Raw genomic sequence first — 24315 nt, forward strand, 5'->3', positions numbered from 1 at the left:
AACAGGAATTGCAGAGGCGCCAGCAGTTCTAATTTGCGATCTAGTGTTTGGAGTAAATAGTGGCGACACATGCTTTAGTATTGCTCAAGGTTTTGGTTTGACAAGTGGTGAATTTGAATCCATAAACCCTAATGTCAACTGCGCTGCATTGTTTGTTGGTCAGTGGATTTGCGTTGAAGGAAGTTCTTAAGAAGATTTCTCATCCTGGAGTGAAGTTACATTTACTTACTGCATCAATAATGAAGAGAAGGCCTGGCAATTCATTGTTTCAGCTATGCGCTAATTTACCTGATTCCAACAATTTTGTTTTTAGTTACCTAATTGGTTTATTCTGTTCATAAATGATGGATATCCAGTAAGCCAGTGATTCATCCATATTGATGTTCTTCAATGTATCATGTACTGGTTAATAAAAGTTTAGAACGTTAACACAAGTTAAACTAAGTTTACTTCTGAACTCATTTCCATGTGAGTGTGGACGACAATAATTAACAGATGATTAATTTTTTTGGATATTTAATTGCAGTTCATCTTCAGGAGCCACCTGCATGATTGATTATATTAGGAGCCACCTGCCAGAATAACTTTTAGCGCGAGAACGGTTATTTAGCACGCATGATAAATTACCTAACAATTTAATACAAAAAAGAGAAAATTGCACTTTGCACCTTCTTATTTTGTTTCAAAAACAAATGTGTATCAATAGTATTGGAAACTCAGTTTGCACCCCTCAACTTCAACCTGCCAATTCAGAAAGCACTCCTTCGACGATTATTATTAAAAAAGTAAGGGGTAGAATGGAAATTTCAGTAAAATATTAACTAAACTAATTTTTTTTTTATTTTTCTGATTATATTAAAAATTGAATTTATTATTATAGCTATAAAATAATATCTTTAAATTTTTTGAATAATATTATATAGTTGAGTTTTGAATTTTAGTAATATTATTAATGCCAAAAATTATATAATTCTACCAAAATTAAATTCAAAATAATTTTTTTTATAAATATTTTATATATATTTAATTTAATGTAATTATTTCATTTTAAAGTATTTGACGTCGTATGATTTTGAAGTGCATTTAATGAATATATTCTGATCAATATTAATATTTAATATACAAGAAATTATTTTTATAAATATTTTAACTTATTTTTGAAATTCTAACTAAAATTTATTTACATTTTAAAATAAAGTTCCATTTTTACCCCTTATTATTTTAATTATAATCTGCAAAAGGGTGCATACTGAATTAGTAAGTTGAAGTTGAGGGGTGCAAGTTGTATTTCCGAAAGTTCTGGTACAAAATTATTTTTTTAACTTTGTTCGAGGGTGCAAAGTACATTTATCTCTAAAAAAATGTAAAATATGTGCAGAAAATTGGTGTGCACTCTTTCCACTTGTGCAGAACAATTGTTTACATTGTCAAGTCTGGTTTGCGAACGACTAATCTCGGTTGGTAAACGGCTGAGATTTCATTTCAAAACTCGGCTAGACATCTGGCAAAGCAAGTTAATTGTGATATAAGGATACAGGCTCACGCAAAAAATCGGAAACTGGCTCACTGACAGACTTGATTACAACCTACAGCATTATATTGTTTATGAACTGGTTTGTGCATACAGACTCTTATTCGTGTAAATGTTACTGTATTCTGATTCAAGGTCCAGGCAAGTACAGTAATGGCCAAGGCCCAAGATCAAGATTTATAGCTATATATATTGACGCACTTTCATACTCTAAACCTTGGTCCAATTACACTTTAAGTCAGAAATGCTGCAAAGTTAAACTTGAGATTTTAAATAGTGTTGTAAATTCTAACATGTACTGATGTACATCAGTGCGGAGTTAGCAATGAGAAACGACAGCATATAAACAGGCATAAAAAAGACAAAGAAATATAAATTACAATCCGACAAAGAGGCTAAATTTATGTGATTTGATCCATTTTTTGGCATATGTTGTCAGCTTAGGATCTTACGAGATTCGGATCCCACTTGGACTGAGCCCCAACTACTATCAGTTGTAAGCCCTCAAACTCTCATTAACATTGCAGTCAATGGTCGATTCAGACAAACAATCAGCTTATTTCTTAACGAATTCAACACACATTGTATCATAAGTACAGATTCATATGCTTCTAAATCATATGCAGCCGCAGTTATGTACATATATAATACTATTGGATTGTTGTTTGGACATGGGCACAAATGTATTAAATATTTGAATCCGTTCCATGGCTCCATCCATCTCATTGTTAAATTCGCGGAGAATCAAGAGTTTTTGGTTAACTTATCCTCTGGGGTGGAAAGGAACAACCGAATAAATCTCAGGTAACAATGCTTTTTGTCGCAGTTGTTGGCATGTACCTGTTACTGTTAGTCTCATTAGTTAAAGAATTCAGTATAAAAGGAAGCCATACGTGGAAGTATTGTAATCAAAAAGATATTTTGAATTAAGCTAACTTCCCCTAAGCAATTTGGCATGGCGAAGCTAAACAACACCAGAGCTGCCTTGTTGGTTCTCGTACTCTCTCTTTTCCTTATCATCGCCATTTCTGAGAGCAGACATGTTTCCAGTAAGTTCACCTTTTGATTTTCCCTTGCTTAAAACTCTGCTCGCGTGCAAAGATGTTAATGCAAAAAAATGTTATCTGCCATGTTTCATCTTATTATTCTGTGTTATGATTATAATTTTGATATTATCTTTTGTAATGAACAGGTGCTGCAAAACCCAAAGCAATTGTAACATGTGATACAGTGTTTGGAGTGAGGAAAGGAGACACTTGTTTCGACATTGCTCAGAATTTCAAACTCACAACTCCAGAGTTCGATTCTATCAATCCTAATGTCAACTGCTCTGCATTGTTCGTGGGACAATGGATTTGTATCGATGGAACCGCTTAAGAAGCTTAAATATCCTCACTGAACTGAATTCAGGAATATCAAATAAAGTGCAGTGAAATAAGGTCTTAGACCTTGCTTAAAAGCTTCTACATGTTATATTTCCTCTTCTTGTTGTGCTACTTAAGTAAACTGGATGTCAAAAATGGGCATCCGAAATTTTCTTAGTTACTTGTAATCCTTCCGGTTCCGGTTAATGGATTCACTATCTTTGCTCTCATTTTGTCTTCAGTATTTTCTTGCATGAGTTATTGTTTATTTTTTAAAAGTGTGCACGCGTCTTTTCATTATTCGGTTCCAAAATGGACGAGAAACTAATTTTAGCACCGATTTCAATATGCATGGTGATGGATTTTGGAATGCACGTTCATAATACAGTTTCAAATAGTACTGGTCGGCACACGTGCCCGAAATTAAAAATAAAAGTATCACATTATTATTTGTATAAAACTGAAAGTTATAATCCGCGCAAAATACAGATCTAAATATAATATATAAAATACTTGTAAAATATGTAGTTTAAAGAATTGAAGTTAAGTGTAACTCTAAAATTTCACAGTATAGTTCTAGTTATGAATGCGTCTAATTATTTACTTATATAAATCTGACATGTTAACTTACTAATACGATTATTTTAAAGTAAATTGATGCTTGGATGTTCAGCAACAAATAAAAATTTAAGGAAAATAAAATTTACAGAGAGTAAAATTAATTTTTGTCAGTTGAGATTTTATTACATAAAATTTTAAATACAGTTGTATAATTTTCTAGTGAGTACCAAGATTTGGGACCTAAAAATGGTTTCGCTTATTAGTATAGATAGTTGATAACCCGTGCGAAACACGGGACCGAAACTAAAAATATCGAATTAATATTTGTGGAGAATTATTCATAATCTGTGCGAAACACGAATTAAAGTTAATATATTAATATCAAATATTAAATTGGTATTTGTAAAAAATAGTTATGTAATTAAAAAGAATCGAATCAGTTATGAAATTTTCCACTATAATTCTAGTTTTGCATTGTTTTACTTGATATAAAAAATCTAACATATTAGCTTTATTTTTGTGAAACGAATTGTATCTCTATCTTATGCACCAAATATATGTTCTTTAGATAATTTAATATTAATTAATATAATTTGATAATTATCTTATAATTAGCCTTTTCAATATAGTTTATTTAATATTACATAATTATCGATAAAAACTAATTTACAAATTAAAAGTAAATAGATGTTATTAAACTTAATTTGATATTAATAAATATAATCTAAATACAGGCCATAAATTTGTTACTGTTAAAATATATATTTTTAATTTAAAGTATATAAATGTTGTGATGGATAGTAACAAATACGATCGTTAAATCAATAATTATCATTTTATAAGTTAATAAATGTTACTAAAGTCATTTGCTATTATTTAATTATTTTTAAAATAATACTACATAAAATAAAGTTCACAGAGAATAAACGTCAATTCGTATTAATAGTTTACTTTGTAGTTAGTAGTTTTTCAAAATAAAAGTAAAATATATGTTATTTTACTTAATTTAACGTAACTTAATAAATTTATTAATATAATTTATAAATAAATAAAGTTTACAGAGAATATAAATCAATTCGTGTTAATAGTTTGTAGTTTTTCTAAAATTAAAAATAAATATAAGTTATTTTACTTAATTTAACGTAACTTAATAAATTTTTAATATAATTTACAAATTGTTTAAAAAATATTTTTTATTTTATGAAGTAAATAGATGATTGGATGAACACTAACTAAAAAGAAAATAAAATTTACAAAGAATAGAAGTCGAGTTGTTTTAAAAACAAAGTTGATAGAAAATAGAAGTCAACTTATGTCAGGTAAGTACCTGTTGTGGAATAAAAACCTGAGTACTTTAGTATTTAATGCTAAGGTTGGTGAGATTCGAGTTTTAATGGCTGCTCTTGCGTTCGGGACTATCGATCCTTGCAAGATGCCTACGTATCTCTGTGTTGTAGAGAATCAAGCCAAAAACGTAGTTCTAGATTAAGGGGTAGAGCCCTTCATATAGAGCTGAGTCTAGGGTTAGACTTCTGTTGGGATACTTGGTGGACAAGTCTCCAACTTAGATGGTGATTAGGATTTCTATTGAGGAAGGAGTTCCAGAACCTTCTGTGTAGGACTTTGAGTCCGTTTAGAACACATGTCTCTGCTCTTCCAGCCGTATTGGGCATGGTCCATGACCAGCTCGTGTTCGTGGACTTGGACGACCTCCGGTGGTAGGCCTTTATTGTTTGGGCCGTCATGGGTCTGTTACGAAGCTTCAGACCAGACATGCCTGTTATGAAGCTTGGACCAGACATGTCTGTGTTGGACTTTTCGGACAAGAAGCCCAAGTGTAATTAATGCGACATTTAATGTGTCTTTAGGATATATTTTCTATCCATATCATTTGCCCCATAAATTCCGTGAATACTGCTCGAGTTTTCGTGGAAATTATAATGGTCTATTCGCGACTCGGGGTACTTTTGGCCCTTCTCGGGTATCGGCCCTTCATGGGTATCGGCCCTTCATGGGTATCGCCTCGTTAGCGTAAAGTATGGAGCGACCTACATGTTTACAACGGCTTATTAGTGTGAGCATACACACTTAAAGCCCTCGTAGGGGTTATTTGAATGGTATTCAACACTAAATGGTCCTAATCGGGACTATAAAGCGAGCGTTTATCACCCCTTAACCTTCGTCAAGGTTAATTATTGAGTGAAAGCTGTTAACTGGCCCTAATCGGGGCTAATTGACCCTAATCGGGGCTAATTTCCATGTACAAGTTGCTAATTAGGCTTAAAAGAGCCTAATTTTAAGCTACAATGCACTAATTGGCCTTAATCGAGGCTAACATGCCCTAATCGGGGATAATTAGGACTAATCAATATGCATAAGACACTAATTATCCTTAATTCACACTAATTATAAGAGCGAATGGGTTAAACAACCCTAATCTGGGCTAATTTCATCATACAAATCACTAACTATCCCTAATTTAGGTTAATTACACCTAATATACATTAATCAGCCCTAATCGGGGCTTAATTTCACTAATCGGCCCTAATCTGAGCTTAATCTTAAAATCCTGAAAATTTAAAATTTTTTAATTTTTTTCTGATTTGTTTCCATTTTTTTCGAAATTTTTCAAAATTTTCGAAGGGTGGTCGTCGGGGTTGAGCAGAACCTCCTGGGGCAAGAGGCTCTGCTCGGCCTCATGCCCCCAATTGTGGGCTGCTAGGCATGTTTGGAGGAGACCCTCCTGGTCGGCCACCTCCTGGTCGGCCACTTATTGGTTGGCCTGGAGGTGGTTACCCAGGGGTTCCTGCCCCTCACCTTTTTTTCTTTTTTTTGAGCTTCTCACTAGGAGTTCAAGGTTTCTACATACCTTTTTATGTCCTTGTTGCTCTTGGTTGTCCATGGAATTAATTTCATGGTTGCCTTTGAGTTCCTCAGGGCTCTGCTATGACTGTTTCAGCGAACGTTCTGTACTCATCCCGGTGGACGTTCTGTACTCGTTCTTGCTGAACACTCTGTGTTCTACTGAACTTTCCCTTATAGGAAGTCTTATACTTCATTAGACTCCAAAATTCTCTTATTGGATGTTATACACTTCAACCAACTCGTTCTCGTAAACGTTCTAGTCTTCACGAAACTAGGTTCTGCTGAGAGTTATCGTTTTTAAGAAATTTCCTAAGGACCTCTCAAGAGGGTCTCCAGAATAACTTTTGAAGGCCTCATAGCTATCCTACAGAAGTTTCTGATAGGCTGAAAGGCCTCAATTTCTTGGCTGGTAGGCCAAGGCCACTACGAAGGCAAGTTGTGGTATCAGGGCTCTGCTACAGAGGCTCCTAGTAGGCCAAAAGGCCCCAACTTGTGGGCTGGTCGGCCAGGGCTCCCCGCATGTAAGTTGTGGCCGTCACGGCTCTGACACGGAGGCTCCTGGTAGGCCAAAAGGCCCCAACTAGAACCGGCCAAACGAACGATTTGGCTCGGCCCGATCGCTCTTCGGCTCGGAAAAAATTTGTATAATTCGGCTCACCACGTGCCGGTTCATAATTCTTTCAAACCGTATATTTTAACGAACCGAACACGAATCCAATATTATAAAATCGGAACCGGCCCGTAACCGAACCGACCCGACTTGCTTTATTCGCCAGCGATTAACAGTCACGCACAGCCCGCTCGGCACGCGGTTAACCGTTCGACCCGCGAGTGTCCACGCTAACTTCCTATTACAAATTTTATAATCCAATTCAAATACACTTCATACATGCAATTGCACCACATCCACATACAAAACAATTAATAATAATACATTTATAACACATCTCACAGGTGTCTAGTCACCAATTCTCAAAGTAAAAACCTCGAAAACCGTGCTATATAATCAAACCCCCTCTCCCCTCCTCTTCTTCCATCCTGCACCTTACCAGAACCACGAAAAATCGATAAGAGTTGTAGCAGCTCTCCGACGTTTGCACGCCCTGGTTCTCCAGAAGAATTAAAAAAAACAAAAAGTTACCAAATTCGTTAACTGGTTATTCGCCTAATTCGTTAACTGGTTATTCATTACTTCGCCTAATTTGTGGCCCGCCTTTAACTGCCAGAATTCGTCGGACCGCCGGAGTCGCCTAATTTGCGAGCCGATTACGGGTTCATATTCAGTCAAATCGGCACGGCACTGCATGACACGTCCATCTTCACGGGCCGTTCACGATCTACCTGATTCATGAACTGGACCGCCGGAAATTCGGCCCGGCACGCTCGGCCCTACCGTTTGGCCGGCTCTAGCCCCAACTTGTGGGCTGGTCGGCCAGGGCTTCCCCGCATGGAAGTTGTGGCCGTCACGGCTCTGACACGGAGGCTCCTGGTAGGCCAAAAGGCCTCAACTTGTTGCCTGGTCGGCCAGAGCTTCCCCGCATGGAAGTTGTGGCCGTCATGGCTCTGATACGGAGGCTCCTGGTAGGCCAAAAGGCCTCCATTTATTTCCTTGGCGGCCGAAGCTTCCCCGCATGGAAGTTGTGGCCGTCATGGATCTGATACGGAGGCTCCTGGTAGGCCAAAAGGCCTTCATTTGTTGCCTGGTCGGCCGGAGCTTCCCCGCATGGAAGTTGTGGTCGTCATGGCTCTGATACGGAGGCTCCTGATAGGCCAAAAGGCCTCCATTTGTTTCCTGGTCGGCCAGAGCTTCCCCGCATGGAAGTTGTGGCCGTCATGGCTCTGATACGGAGGCTCCTAGTAGGCCAAAAGACTCCATTTATTGCTTGGTCGGCCGGAGTTTCCCCGCATGAAAGTTGTGGCTGTCATGGCTCTGATGCGGAGGCTCCTGGTAGGCCAAAAGGCCTCCATTTATTGGTCGGTCGGCCGGAACTTCCGCGCATGTAAGGGATACTTCTGGTCGGCCATGTGCCCCCCATGTGTGGGATGGTCGGCCGGGAGTGGTCTTAATGGACCTTGAGAGTCTCCTGCAGGATAGTTTGATCTATTAGGAGGAGAACGCTCTGTTCTCGTATTCGTGAGTTCAGCTAAAAAGCTAATCTTGTCTTAATCTTCACTAGTTTTGCTTATCATGGTGATTAATATAATCGTCCCTTAATTAAGACTAACGACTTGTGTTTAGCCTCAGCTAGGCTTTTCTGATCATTTTCTAGTGAACGTTCTATTCTTCATGAAACTTGTTTTCGTGGATGTCCTAGTCTTCACGAAATTTGTTCTCATGAACTCTTTAGCCTTTGCGAAACTTGTTCTCATGGACGTTCTAGTCTTCATGAAACTTGTTCTCGTTGGCCGCCTAATTTTTCAAGAATTCTCAAGGAATTTCATAGGAGTTCCACCAGAAAACCTTTAGGAGGGTCTGGATCAACCCTACATGGGTTCCTGTCGGCTATAAGGCCTTCATGTGGCCTGGTCGACCAATTCTGCTCTTTTTAGATATTTGGCCCTTTTTCTAGTGTACGTTATGTACTTGTTCTCGTGAATGTTCTACTCTTCACGAAACTTATTTCCCTCCGTGAGGGTTCTAGTCGGCCTAATCCTTCCTTGTGGAGGACTAGGGGTCAGTGACTCTTGGTAGGCCAGAATCTCACCTTCATGAGCGTCTTACTCTTCATCAAACTTGTTCTCGTGAACGTTCTGTTCTTTACGGAACTTGTTTTCGTGGAAGTTCTTATCTTCACCAGGAGCATCCCTTGGCTCTAGTTCATGGTTTTCTTGGAACCTTCTCTTAGGGGCCATCCCTATTAGTTTTGAACGTCTGTAGACGTTCCTTCGAGGACTTCCTAGTCGGCCTAACCCCTCTATATGGAGGAGTCAGCTTCAAGGACTCTTGGTCGGACATAGAGACCAAGCCCTTGAGGCCCTGGTCGGCCGTAACCTTAATGTCTAGAGCTTCTTGGCCCTTCAAGATCATATTTCATGGAAGTTCTTGAACTTCAATCTTCTCAATATCAATTTGTGGATTAGACTTCTCTCTTTTTTATTCGAGGTAGTGCCTTGCCGGGTAGGGACCTCATCTAAGGACCCTTTAGACGGTCAAAGATCTTCATGGATGGTTACTCGGCCTCCTCTGGCCGGTCAAGGGGAAATATTTTTGCTTTTTTGGACAACATGTCTCGATGGGCCTCGAACATAAACTATCATGTTCGTGTTCTTGACGGGTCCTTATAATTCAAAGGAAGCTTGTTAAAGTTGGCCTAACCCCTCCTATTTTCCATTGGTTAAATTTGTTCCAATTAGGCGAACAGCTTCCTGAGGCGGGAATGTGCGGGGCTCATGACTTGTATTTGGTACATCTCTTCTTTTTAGAACTTTCAATACTTCAAATTAAAGGAGGAGCTTGGCTGGCTTAAGGCATCCCTTGGAGGCCGGTCTGCTGGAGCCCTTTCCGAGGGATCTCCAGTTGGTCAAAGGCTTTCTCTTGAGGCTGATCAGCCTTTTTTGGTAGGCTGGAGTTTGTAATGTAGACTTTAGTTGACCATATACATTTCGTGAAGTTAGCTTTCTAATATCTTTTTCTTATTAGGCCAACGCCTACTTCACAGCTTCTTTCACTAAGAGTGCAAAATGAAGGAGTGAACACATGGCCTTGGAGGCATTGATGAAGAAACTTGAGAGAAAGTTTCAGGACTGGGATTCTAGAGCTCTCTTAGCATTTATCAACAGTCGGAAGACTTATTCAAGATGATGGACACCCATGATGATGGGGTGTGCTCTGTTAATATGTCCATTGGCTCTGTTCATAGCTCTTACCCGGATATGGTAAATTTGCAGGGCTTTCCTAGCCTTTGGTTTGTTTCTGAGGTTTCCATTATTGGCCAATCATCTGATTTTGGACTATAGATTGTCCTTTAGTGTTTAGGCCTTGCATGGCTTTGTTTGCCGTGTGTGGCTTTTATCTATTTGTGGTCCTTCATGGACTTGAACATCTTCGGTGTGTAACCTAATTATTCATCATGACTTGATTTCTGATCCTTCAGGATCTCCTGCATTTGTAGTTTGATTTCATATTCGTCTTTTATTTTCGGTAGTTTGGTCCTTCGGGAATTTTATTCATAGGATGCTCGTACACTGGTTGACTTTATTTCTCCATTTACTACTAAGTACTAGGAACATGTCTTTCATGTCCTAAACATATTAAACCTTCAACTTCGAAACGCGCCAGGTATGAGGCACTTTGTCACCGCTCAGGGTTTCTGACTTGTAGAATCCTCGTCCTCATGTTTTCTTGACCTTATACGGCCTTTCCCAGTTAGGTTAGGGGTTATCTTTTCTTTCTCTTCAACTCCTGAATCCTCAATCTTTCCTAAGATCAAGCCTCCTTGGTAAAAGAACCTTTCTTTAACCCTTTTATTAAAATAGAGGGAGGCTCTTCGTTGATGCTCTACATTACGGGCGTTGGCCTCATCTCTGACCTCGTCAATGGGATCGAGAGTGAGCCTCATGCCTTCTTCATTGGTTTCCGATTCATAATCTTCGATCCTAGGGGATCCATGTGTGATTTCAAGGGGCACCACTACCTCGGCTCTGTAAGCCAGCATGAATGGGGTAGCTTCAGTTGTCACTTTACAGGTGGTACGATATGCCCATAGTATAGGCAGCAACTCATCCACCCAAGTGTTTCTTGAGCGTTCAACCCTCTTCTTAAGTCCATCAAAGATGATTCTGTTAGCAACTTCCACTTGCCCGTTTGCCTAAGGATGTGCAACCGAGGTGAAGCGAAGTTCTATGCCGTTATCGTCGCAGTACTCTCTGAACTCTGTATTTTCAAATTGTTTCCCATTATCCGTGACAAGGATGCGCGGGATTCCATATCGGCATATCACATTCTCCCAGAAGAATTGGGTAAATTTGCTTGGTGGTTATCTTGGCTAGTTCCTTAGCCTCAATCCACATTATAAAGTAGTCTATGACTACCACAATGAACTTCCTCTGTCCCGATGCCATAGGAAATGGTCCAAGTATGTCCATTCCCCACATTGCAAAAGGGATGGGTGTGTTGATCGATGTAAGCCTCTCTGGGGGCTGTCGTACTATCGGAGCATGCCTCTGGCATCTGTCGCATCTCTTCACATAAGCCTTTACATCGGCTAGCATAGTTGGCCAGTAGAACCTCAATCGAGTTATCTTGTGAGCGATGGCCCTACCCCCAGGTGTTGTCCGCAAATCCCTTCATGGGATTCTTGAAGTGCCTCCTCTGATTCAAGAGGTCTTAAGCACTTCAAGTACGGAATAACAAAGGACTTTTTGTAAAGAAGGCCTTCAATCAACGAGTATCTTAACGCTCTAACCGACAGCTTGCGTGCCTCCTAGGCATCATCGGGGAGTCACCCAGTTTCTAAGCGGGTCTTGATTGGGTCTATCCAACAGCTTGCCATACCAACCGGTACTATCAGATTTATGACATGAACAGTAAGGGTCTTCAAGACCTGGAAGTAAATAGTTCTCGGATAATTCTCGATTTCAGATGAGGCGAACTGAGACAATGCATCCGTCGTAGTGTTCTCCTCTCTCGGAACATGTTCTGCGTACCATTCATCGAACCGAGTCAGTATTCCCTTTATGACTCTCAGGTACTTGGCCATGGTATCATCCTTGGCCTCAAACTCCCCATTAATTTGAGCAACTACAAGTCTTGAGTCTCCGCATACCTTCAGGTTTTTGGCCCTCACGGCTCTAGCCAAGCCTAAGCCAGCTATTAATACTTCATATTCTGCTTCGTTGTTCGTAGTCAGTAAAATCCACTTCAAAGCAAATTCAATCATAAACCCATCAGGGCTTTACAAGACTAGGCCTGCAACACTAGATTTTGTTTTGGATGCTCCATCAAAATGGAGAACCCAATACTCTTTCAAGGTTATTTCTTCATCCTTTTCCTTCTCTCCTCCTTTTGGGGTTACTATTTCTTGCCCCCCGACTTCTTGGTTGTTAATGGTGTATTCGACCACGAAGTCTGCTAAGGCCTAAGCCTTGATGGTCATTCGAGGCTTGTATTTGATATTAAATTCTCCTAACTCAATCGCCCACTTGATGAGCCTTCCACTGGCCTTCGAGTTGTGAAGAATGTTCCTCAAAGGTTGGTCCGTCAGGACTTCGATCTTGTGAGCTTGGAAGTATGGTCTCAACTTCCTCGAGGTTGTGATGAGAGAAAGCGCGAACTTCTTCGTGGTGGGGTAAATCAATTATGCTCCATGGAGCACCTTGCTTACATAATATACAGGCTTCTGGAGCTTCTGCTCTTCCTTCACGAGGACTGCACTCACGACTTGTTCAGATACCGCGAGGTACAGATAAAGAGTGTCGCCCGGACTTGGTTTGGCCAACAACGGGGCTTCAGTCATGTACTTCTTCAGCTGTTCAAAGGCCTCTTGGCTCTCAGCTGTCCATTCAAAGTTCTTCACCTTCTTAAGGGTTTTGAAAAAGGGCAAGCATTTGTCTCCTGACTTGGAGATGAACCTCCCTAGAGCTACGATTCTTCCCGTCAGCTTGTGAACGTCCTTGATGGAGCGTGGTGGCTCCATGTCTAGGATGGCTTTGATCTTGTCGGGGTTGGCCTCTATTCCCCCCTTAGAGACCATATGACTCAAAAATTTTCCAGACCCCACGCCAAAAGCACACTTACCTGGGTTTAACATCATCTTATGGCGCCTCAACACTTCAAATGCCTCTCTGAAGTGACTAATATGATCATTTCTTAGGCTTTTGACTAACATGTCATAAATATAGACCTCCATGGTCTTCCTAATTAGATGGGTAGATATCTTGTTTACCAGTTTTGGTAAGTAGCTCCTGCATTCTTAAGTCCAAAAGCCATAACACGATAACAGAATACACCAAAGTTAGTTATGAAAGATACCTTGGGCGTGTCATCCTTATGCATTCTAATCTGATTGTAACCAATGAAGCCATCCATGAAGCTTAGCAACTCATGTCCAACAGTGGCATCGTTCAGGGTATCAATCCTTGGTAGGGGGTAACAGTCCTTGAGACAAGCATCATTCAATTCAGTGAAGTCAATGCACATCATCCACTTTCCATTGGCCTTCTTAACCATTACGGGGTTGGCCAACCATTCAGGGAATTACACTTCCTCAATAAATCCAGCTTCTAAAAGCTTCTCGATCTCCTACTTAATGGCTTCCAGCCTATTAGGGGCATAAGTTCTCTTATTTTTCTTTACAGCCTTCCGAGTTAGATCAACGTTCAACCTATGAGTTATAAGGGTTGGGTTAATCCCAGGCATATCAGCTGATGTCCAAACAAATATATCATTGTTTTTTTGGAGGAAATTTGTCATTCGGCCCTTCAAGGGCTTGTCTAGAGATGCCTCAATGTATGTGACCTTCTCCGGGTCTAAGGGGTCTAAAGGAATTGGGACCAAGTCCTCGGCTGGCTTCCCTCGCAGTTCGTCATTTTCTCGGACATCCATGTCTTCTATGGGGAGGACCTGCCACCATGTTCCATCAGGCCTAAGTGCTGCAACATAGCAACTACGGGCCATCTTCTGATCTCCCCTTACTTCTCCAACACCATTTCTAGTTGGGAACTTCAGTACCATATGGTAGGTTGAGGGCACAGTCTTAAAAGCATGGATCCCTGTTCTACCCATGATAGCATTGTAAGTAGAGGCTGCCTTGACAACCTGAAAGTTTAACATCTGCGTGGCCTCCATGGGCTCTTCCCTGATAGTTACGGGAAGTTGTATTGCTCCTTCGACTTTGTATTCTATATGGTTAAACCCGTAGATGGGTGCGTCAGACGGAGTTAGCTGAGAATCATTGTAGCCCATCCTTATGAATGTGTCATGAAACAGAATGTCCACGGAAGCTCCATTATCCACTAGGACCCTCATAAAAGGACAATTTCCAATTATCGAAGTGATAACCAGAGGATCATCCTGAGGAAATTTCAAACCTTCAAGGCATGGTTCACCAAATTCAAGCATCATCTCTGACTTGGAACGCTTAGATGGCTCCCCAACTATGCTCATCACTTCTCTTGCATAAGCTTTTCGGGAGTTCCTTGTAGTACCAGCTGCTGTAGGTCTTCCTGAGATTATATTGATTACTGACCCTCGGGGCTGCGGGTTACGATCTCTGTCGTTACCCCTTCGATCGTCATCTCTTCGATCATTATCTCTCTTTTGGCCTCCGGCTTCTTCACTCTTGGGGGAACGTCCGAACTTTCCCCTTCGGATCAGATACTCAATCTCATCCTTGAGTTGCCTACAATTGTCAGTGTCATGACCAACATCTTTGTGAAATCTACAGTATCAACTCTTATCTCTTTTTTCGGGATCTCCCCTTGGTGGCTTAGGCCATTTGAAGTCTTTGTCCTTTTCAATTTCCATAAGGATTTGGCTCCTTGGAGCATTCAACCTTGCATATTTAGCGAACCTTGGTTGCTGATTCTTCTTAGAAGAAGAGGAGTCAGAGTTTTTTCCAATTCATGGATACTTGTCCTTGGCATCGTACTCCTGATCTGTCTTCCGCTTCTTGTTCCCAGTAGATTCATTATTCACAGCTATCTTCTTCATACTCTCCTCCACCTTAATATATTTCTCGGCTCTATCCTGGAGTTGCAGCATGCTTTCGGGAGGGCGCTTAGTCAAGGACATCTTAAAGAACTCGTCTCTAGTCCCTTGCTGCAGGGCTATCATAGCTACTTTATCATCAAGATCAGGGACCTTCAAAGCCTCCTTCGTAAATCGATTCAGATACTCTCTCAATGACTCCTTTGCTCCTTGGAATATACCCATGAGAGATGCTGAACTCTTCTCGTACACTCTGACACTTATGAACTGCTTAATAAAAACTTGACTCAAGTCCTTAAAGGTTCCAATAGAGTTTGGGGGAAGACGGTTGTACCACCTTTGAGCCATGCCTGATAGGGTTTTAGGGAATGCCCGACACTTAATAGCGTCGTTCACGGGCTGTAACAACAGGGCGTTAGATAACGTTCTAACATTATTAGCGGGTTCGCCAGTACCATCGTATGCTTTGATGGTTGGCATCTTGAACTTCCTTGAGATGTGAGCATTCATTATCTCATCAGTGAATGGTGGGTTTGGATCATCAGGATCTCCTAGGGGTATAAGATCACTTGGATCAGCCCTTGGGGCAACTGCCCTTCTTGGTATTGGACCATCCAGGTCTATGATTGGAGGATGATTTCTCTGCCTTAGAGCGAGTGGGGTCTTGGGGACAGATGTGTCTCCAGGTCTCGCTTCAGCCTTTGGATCTCTGCTTCATGAGCCCTGATGCTCTCTTGAACATCTTGGGCATTCATCCCTTGAGTGCTCCTGGGGCATTGTTCAGTGTCAGCCATCGGCTCTTTGTCAGCACACCTCCTTCTTGGAGCAACATCATCATCCGATGACTTGGAGTCTCTTTCAGTATAAGGTCCAGAGAATTCTTGATCCTCTGGAATAGGAGTCAAGTCACGTATATATTGGGGCATCCACCCTTGTGCTTCACTCCTACCAGAATGTCCAATCCCTCCAACTTCGGGGTATAGAGGCATTCCGTAAGGGGGGTTAGTAGTCACAGTTGTCGAGTACTCATACCCAAGGGGTGGAGAGTTCACAGGTGCATGCAACTGCTGAAGTTGGGGATTCGTCCCTTGAGGAGCTGGGGGATTCATCCCTTGTGGCTGAGCCTCAGTTGCCCCTACTAGGGTTCCTCCTTGGGTGGAGGTATAAGTTGAGTGCGGTGGTATGTTCACCACTGATGCGATTGTTCGCGATGTGACAGGAGTGTCTGTCCCACTAGTTTTCTGCTCCGTATGTTCACCATGATTGTTGTAAGTTTCCCACAGACGGCGCCAAATGTTGTGGAATAAAAACCTGAGTACTTTAGTATTTAGTGCTAGGGTTGGTGAACTTCATGCTTTAATGGCTGCTCTTGAGTTCCGAACTAACGATCCTTGCAAGATCCCTACGTATCTCTGTGTTGTAGAGAATCAAGCCAAAAACGTAGTTCTAAGTTGAGGGGTAAAGCCCTTTATATAGAGTTGAGTCTAGGGTTAAACTTCTGTTGGGAGACTTGGTGGACAAGTCTCCAACTTAGATGGTGATTAGGAGTCCTATTGAGGAGGGAGTTCCAGAACCTTCTGTGTAGGATTTTGAGTCTATTTAGAACACATGTCTCTGCTCTTCTAGCCGTATTGGGCCTAGTCCGTGACCAGCTCGTGTTCGTGGACTTGGACGACCTTCGCTGGTAGGCCTTGACTGTTTGGGCCGTCATGGGCCTGTTACGAAACTTCAGACCAGACAGGCCTGCTATTAAGGTTGGACCAGACAAGTCTGTGTTGGACTTTTTGGACAAGAAGCCCAAGTGTAATTAATGCGACATTTAATGTGTCTTTAAGATTTATTTTCTATCCATATCAGTACCAAAATTTGGTACTTTGGTACTTTTAGCACCAAATTATATATGGTTTCACTTATTAACAAAGAGTATAGATTAATAATCACAAATTGAGTATCAAGAAATGTTCATAAATAACGTAGCGTCAATTATACATTATTAATCATAAATTGAGTATCAAGAAATGTTCATAAATATGTGGCAAAAAAAAAGAGAAATGTTCATAAATAACGTAGCGTATAATATACGTTATTATAACATATTTTCTCTGTTTTTATTGTATCACGTTTTAATTTTTTTGCACATATTTCAATGTTATTTGATTGGGTAGTTCAAATATAATTTTTTAATAAATAAATTATAATATATATTGTTTACTTTTATTCAAAAATAAAGAAAATTTTAAATAAATAAATAAATAAATTAATATATATATATATATATATATTATTTAAGGGGGACCATTAGATTAGATAGATCTAATGGCTTACATTAATTCATAATTTCTATTTTAATTATAGTTTGTATTTGATAATTCCCATATATATATATCCGGTCAAAGTACATGTGTGTATAAAAATTTAAGCGTCATATAATTAAAAACAGATGAAAATATTTTAATTAACATAATTTGTGTAAATACGTATGATCTATTATTATTAATTGAGTTTAACTAATAAAAAAAATATAACACACGACACTTTTGACATTATATGATCAAATCATACAGATGAATGAGTATATCACTCTCTGCGTAGAGCATATGTAATCAAAAAATAGAGTGATATGGAAGCACATATTTTAGCCACGTCAAATAGCTAGTAAAAATATGATTTTCGTAACAAAAGCTCTCCGATCTAAGTCAAAACAAAGTTGTTTGTTTCGTTTTAAAAAATATAAGTTGTAGTATACTGTACCTTGTGCAATAGAGCGGCAAACAGTAAACTAAGTAGAACTTGTGGCAAAAGATTATCTGAAAATATATAGTACCATATATATGTCATATGAGCAGAATTTCTACTACGAACTCATAAACACCATCCCTCGCGTAATCTTAACTTCAAATTTCCCGACTAAAAATTTACCAATCCCACACAAAGAAAAACAAGGGTAATAATAATCAGTATGATACAGTGTATTACTCACCAATTCAAGCATAAAGTTACGTTATAATTATAACTGTCATAAACCGAGCTGGACCGAGTTTTGATCAAACCGAACCGGTCTTTAAATTTTATTTCTGAAGAACCGAGTCGAGCCGAGCTTTTCTAACGAACATAAAATTGTGTTCTAGCTCGAACTCGTTAACGAACGAGCCGAAAACGAGCCTTTATCGAACAAAATCGAGCTGAGTCGAACCGAGCCGAACAGAAGCCGAACACGAGCTTTCTCCATTAAAACGAGCCGAATCGAGCCGAGCTGAAGTGAAAAATTCTGGTCAAAATATCGGTTGACTGTTAACATAACAAACCAAATACTTTTATTTTTTTAAAAAAAATTGTCATATCACTAAAATGTATAGATCTTAATATCCGTACACTTGGATTATTCATAAATATTTTTAAAAAATTAAAATATTAATATGAGACTAATCACTTTACAAGTAATGTTCAAAACTTGGTTGATTGTCAAAATAACAAATAAAATAATTTTTTATTTCTAAATTTTTTGTCATATTACTAAAATATATAGATATTAACATTCGTACTGTTGGATTATTTATAAATATTTTTTAAAAAATCAAAATATTAATATGAGACTAAACACTAGTTACAAATACACGTCAAAACACTGGTTGACTGTTAAAATAACAAACTAAATACATTTATTTTTTTAATTTTTTTTGCTATATCACTAAAATATATAGATCTTAACATCCGTACGGTTGGATCATTTATAAATTTTTTTTAAAAAAACTGAAAAATTAATATGAGACTAAACACTAACTACAAGTACTGTTCAAACCACTGGTTGATTATCAAAATAACAAACAAAATTAATTTATTTTTTTCAAAATTTTTTGTCATATCTAAAATATATATATATATATATTTTAAAATCTGTACGGTTGGATCATTTATAAATATATCTAGAAAAATCGAAATATTAATACGAGACTAAAAATTAGTTACAGGTACCGGTCAAAACACAGGTTGACTGTTTAAATAACAAATCAAATACATTTATATTTTTATAAAAATTTTGTCATATCATTAAAATATAAATATCTTAACATCCGTACAGTTTGATTATTTATAAATATTTTTTAAAAAAACGAAACATTTATACGAGACTAAATACTAGTTACAAGTACGAGTCAAAACACCGAATGATTGTTAAAATAACAAAACAAATACATTTATTTTTTTCTAAATTTTTTATCATATAACTAAAATATATAGATATTAACTTTTGTTTGGTTGAGTCATTAACAATCGAGTTCGAGTTTGTTCGCAAACCATTCTAGTTATAAATGTTTTCTCGTTTTCTCTCATAATACATATATATAGATTGAAAAAATAATTTTCTTCATTACCTATACTCTTTATTAATAAACGAAACAATGTATAATTTGGTGATAAAAGTAGCAAAGTATCAAAGTACCAAATTTATACTTACGTGATATAAGTCGACTTCTATTCTCAATAAACTTTATTTTTAACATAAAACGACTTATATTTTTTGTAAATTTTATTTTCTTTTTAGTTATTGTTCATCCAATAGTATTTTTTTCGATAACTAGGTAATATTAAATAAACTATATTGCAAAAGCTAATTATAAGATAATTATCAAATTATATTAATTACTATTAAATTATCAAATAATTAGGTGCATGCATAACTAGAACTATACGTTAAAATTTTAGAGTTACACTTAACTTAGACTTTTTTAACTACATATTTTAACAATATTTTATATATTATATTTAGATCTGTATTTTGCAAGAATTATGAATTTCAGTTCTATACAATTAATAATGTGATACTATTATTTTTAATTTGGGCTCAACTAGTAAATAATTTATAAGATCAAATATGCGTCAAGTTCTCTTAACTATGATAGGAGAAGACTAAACCGTGTTAAAAATTTAGTGCCGAACAGAAAAATAATTGAATTTCTTTATATTTATTCATATTTCGTCCTAAAATGTCACTCAGTACGTAGATGTTTTTATCTAAGTTAGATTTAGTTCTGATTTTTAAAATTTTATTCATTCCGCTTCTGCATGCCTATAAATTTAACCACGATGAATGTTATTTTGATAAATTTATTAGTACATCCTTGTCGAACCATGCTTATAGAATCTTTAATATGATTATCTGTTGTGAAATAAACAATGTGAGACGCTGAGAACTACGTAGATAATAAGAACAATAAGAGACGAAGAGTCAAGACAACATACATGTGTAAAAAGAAACATAAATTAGTAAAAAGAACACTGACAAAAATTATGTGATTTTGATCGATATAAGTAACTCCAGAACTACATATGTTACTAATTTTAAATTTTCATCCTTAGGACTTCGCAATATTTGGATCCCACTAACTAAGAACTGAACCTCAAGTACAATTTTAAGCCCTCGAAGCGTTGCAATTAGTCGATTCAGACAAATCATAAGCTTCCAAGTTCTAGAAAAGATCGTAAAACAATACTATAATTAATGAATATAATGCATGGAAAAAACAAATAAATAAATTAGTATTACGAATTAATAAACCGTACGAATACGAGTCGATATGAGATTTAAACATCATAATTATCTAAATTATGATTAAATAAATAATAATTATTATTAAATATTTTATATTCAAATTATAGGTAATTTTTATCGACTCAAATTTTATAGAACAGTAAATTCAAAGTTGTTGGTCGAATGGAGATAACTAACATTTTATATTTAAACTCTAGACAAACACGATTTGAAGATGAGTTAACAAAATATAAATTAATATTACTAAGTATTATTGAAAGTATTCATCTTGGAAGATTTCACTTATAAATAAAGTATATTAATTAATGTATATTTTAACACGTTACCTGCATGGGGATTATGGTTACCTATTAAATATTTAAAATCGGCTCCGATTAATCATGTCATTGTTAAAGCCGCATAATATTAATTAAGCTAGAGTTTTACTTAACTTTTTCCCTTGGATACGAGTAAAAAAAACAGCTAGCTAATCAGATTTCACGTAACAATGCTTCATAATTTGTCGAAAATGTTCTTGTTACTAAAGAAAGTTTAGTATAAAAGGAAGTCTCTGCACAAGTCACTACATAACCAGAAAATTTAAATTACATTACCACACACAAAGTAATTTGAAATGGCCAAGCTAAACAACAACCGCAGAGCTGCTATGTTAATCTTGGTACTCACTCTTTTTCTTATTATCACAGTTGCACAGAGCAAACCACGTCACTACTGTAAGTTTACCTTGTTACATTTTCTTTGCCTGAAATTTGTTGTCGTAAACAAAAAGAATCTACAGTTCTCTTTACATATTTGATTTCATGAATCTCTTTCGAGAACTAATTTGATAACGTTGTCATGTTCTATTTGGTGAGCAGTTCTGAAACCTGCAGGACCAATATGTAACACAGTGTTTGGAGTGAGGGAAGGAGACACTTGTTTTGACATCGCTCGGAATTTCAAACTCTCAACTCATGATTTCAATTGTATCAATCCTAATGTCAATTGCGCTGCATTGTTCGTGGGGCAATGGGTTTGTATTGGTGGAACCGCTTGAAATCTTATCAATTATTATATCCTCCTGAACTGCAATTTCGAACGTCCTGGAATAAAGTGTCGGCAAGCAAGGTCCTAGCTAGACCTAGTTTGGAAACTACACATGATTGTATTTCGTTGTCTTGTTTTTATTACCTAATAAATGAATGTTCAAATAATGCATCCTGAAGTTTGCTTCTTCATTGTAACCTTGAGAATTGTAGACTATGGATGATGCACAACATTTGTAATTATCTATGTCTTGTATTTGCTATTTACGTGCATGGATAAAATATGAGAGCTCTTCGTATGCCATCCGACAAATGATGGTGACTTAGTTAAAGATAAATTTTGGAAAAAAATTGATCACAAACAGAATACGAGAAGAAATAAATTGATATTAAAAAGTAGTAATAAGTGAAATTAGATAATCAATGACAACAAAATAGAAACATAAAAATGAAGAGAGATTAGCTTAGTCGCTGAACATTTATGTAGAATAGATATACCATTTCTCTTTGATTACATTTTTAAAGATAGATAGAAAATTGAGTATATCACGTCATGGCTAGTTCATACATATTTAGAAAACAGCAATGTTAGAGCTTCTCTTACCATGATTACAAAACGAAGTGAATTGACGGTTAGAAAATGGATAGCGAAGTGAATTGACCGTTTTACCGTTAGAAAATGGGAAGTTTAAGAAATGTTTTAAACATGGTCTTAATGTAATTTTCTAAAACTAATTGTTGAAGGTTGTTACTATTTTCTAAAACTAATTGTTGAAGGTTGTTACTATTTTCTAAAACTAATTGTTGAAGCTTGTTCCTTCTAATTGTCACGAGAACTTAAACTTTCATGCGTGGGTCTAAATCATTTTCTTAGTGTAATCTATATAAAATTTGAGGTGAAGTTGGTAGCTTGAAATGAGTTTGTGGGTTATGTCCCACATTGATTAAGTAAAGAGGAATTTTACTTAATGTTTAATTAAAATATTTACTGACTTATTATATTATTTTATGATGAATATTGAATAACAGTAACGATTTGTTAAGTAACATCCGTTGATGCACAAAACCCAGTATTCGTTGATGGATATCCGTTAAAGTACAATGTGGATTTATCCGTTGAAGTTTAGTATGGATTATTCGTCGATGGGTTTATCCGCTGAAGTTGAGTGTGGATTCCGTTGATGTTTAGTGTGGATTATCCGTTGATGGATTGATCCTGACGTGCCTGGATCAGGATTTGCTGAGTGCAAATCCTGATGGGCTGGCTGTTACGTTTCTGGAAATAGTCATTAAATGTAATTTAAGTCTGAATATTTATTTTAATTAATTTAATATATTTAATTATATTTTGGGTTATATATTCATATATATACTAAATAAAACGTATGAAATAGAGAGACTGATACTGAAAACACAGAATCGGGAAAACCTAGCTGCTACATATCTCTTTTTCTCTCCTCCATAATATACATAATAAAGCATAGGTTTTCTAGGTAAACTGAGGTACAGGTCGCTATTGAGTGCTACGTATATGTGGACGAAATACTCCGAGCTGTTGTATCCTAGAAGTGATATTGCTGCAACCCAACACAGCGTAAATGGGGCAATAATCTCTTCAAGAACAGTCTAGACTTCTCGAAGGCTAGGCGCCTCAGCTGTTCATAGTTCTTTTAGACTTGATAAAGCTTCTGTGAGATCTAAGTGTTCTACTTGGATCTTTGTCAATTCAGTTACTAATTTATTTTATTATTTTGCCTTCGTGTTTTATTTCGTTGTTTGGTTTAACTGCATGTTCTTGCTATACTTGATTATATAATTGTCCCATTGTTGCGCGTAGTGTAGAACAATACCCAACAATCTTGAAAAGATTATTTGTTGTATTGTGTAATTAGCAAGATGGTTAACGAGATTGAAGATGTTCCTAAGACTGATAAAACTGGTTCTGGTTCTGGCGGTACTTTTTTCATTGATTGGACTACGTACCGCTTTTCCCAGCCAATTGATTTATCGGGTATGCTTGACAAATTCAGTAGTGGAATTTCCTTTTCTCGTTGGCAGAAAAAGATGAAACTCTGGTTAACGGTTAAGGGTCTATGGCCAGTGGTGTAGTATGATCCTCCTGTGTTGGATCAAAAGAAGGCTGAATCTGTTAAGGCTTATGCTTTATGGGCTGAGAAAGATGGGATGGCTAGGGTAACCATTTTGGTTCATCATATGCTTATACTGTTGAGGTCTTATGGGATGAGGTGGACCAAACCCATAATACCGATTCTCAAGGACTTGAGAAGTAGTCTGTGGCTAGGTTTCTTGATTTCAAGATGGTGGATGGAAAATCCATGACTGAACAGGTTCATGAGTTTGAGATGTTGGTTCATGCTTTGGGTAAGTCCGGTATGATCTTGCCTGAGAAGTTTCGAGTGATGTTTATAATTAAAAAGCTCCCTAAGTCTTGGGAAGAGTTTGCTCTTTTCCTGAAAAGATAGAAATGAGATATCACTTGGACTAACTCGATGTTGGTCATCTCTATGCAGGAGCAGCACAAGTCCAAACAAGGACATGTGATGCCTGCTGAACCTGGGAGCTTGAAGGTAAATGTAGTGGCTGTAGGACAGAAAAGAAAGGTAGTCACTAAGAAGGCTAACACTAAACCTGACAAGAACAAGGCAAATAAACCATGTTGGTCTTGTGGACAGGTTGGTCATTGGAGTAAGGACTGTCCTATTAAGAAAGTTAAGAAAGATGGAGAGGTAGCTCAAGCAAATACTGTGTTTGGA

General features: G+C 37.5%; 1 protein-coding gene across 1 annotated transcript; it reads right to left on the reverse strand.

The window, feature by feature from the left end:
- Positions 1-13561: 13561 nt before the first annotated feature.
- On the reverse strand, positions 13562-15448 carry LOC141673525 (uncharacterized). The gene is made up of 2 exons (XM_074480276.1): positions 14892-15448; positions 13562-14660 (listed from the first exon to the last, which is right to left on the reverse strand). Exons 1-2 carry the CDS (start codon positions 15446-15448, stop codon positions 13562-13564), a joined length of 1656 nt encoding a protein of 551 aa, XP_074336377.1.
- Positions 15449-24315: the final 8867 nt, after the last annotated feature.

The sequence above is a fragment of the Apium graveolens genome, chromosome 7 (genome assembly GCF_009905375.1).
Source record: "Apium graveolens cultivar Ventura chromosome 7, ASM990537v1, whole genome shotgun sequence".
Taxonomy (NCBI): Eukaryota; Viridiplantae; Streptophyta; class Magnoliopsida; order Apiales; family Apiaceae; genus Apium; species Apium graveolens.

What these genes read in the sequence shown, in the direction of transcription:
- LOC141673525 (XM_074480276.1), bottom strand. Translation starts at nt 15,448, where the DNA reads ATGCCAACCATCAAAGCATACGATGGTACTGGCGAACCCGCTAATAAT. An exon ending in GAGTACGATGCCAAGGACAA is followed by an intron (nt 14,661 to 14,891) that starts GTATCCATGAAT and finishes TGACAATTGTAG; the next exon opens with GCAACTCAAGGATGAGATTG.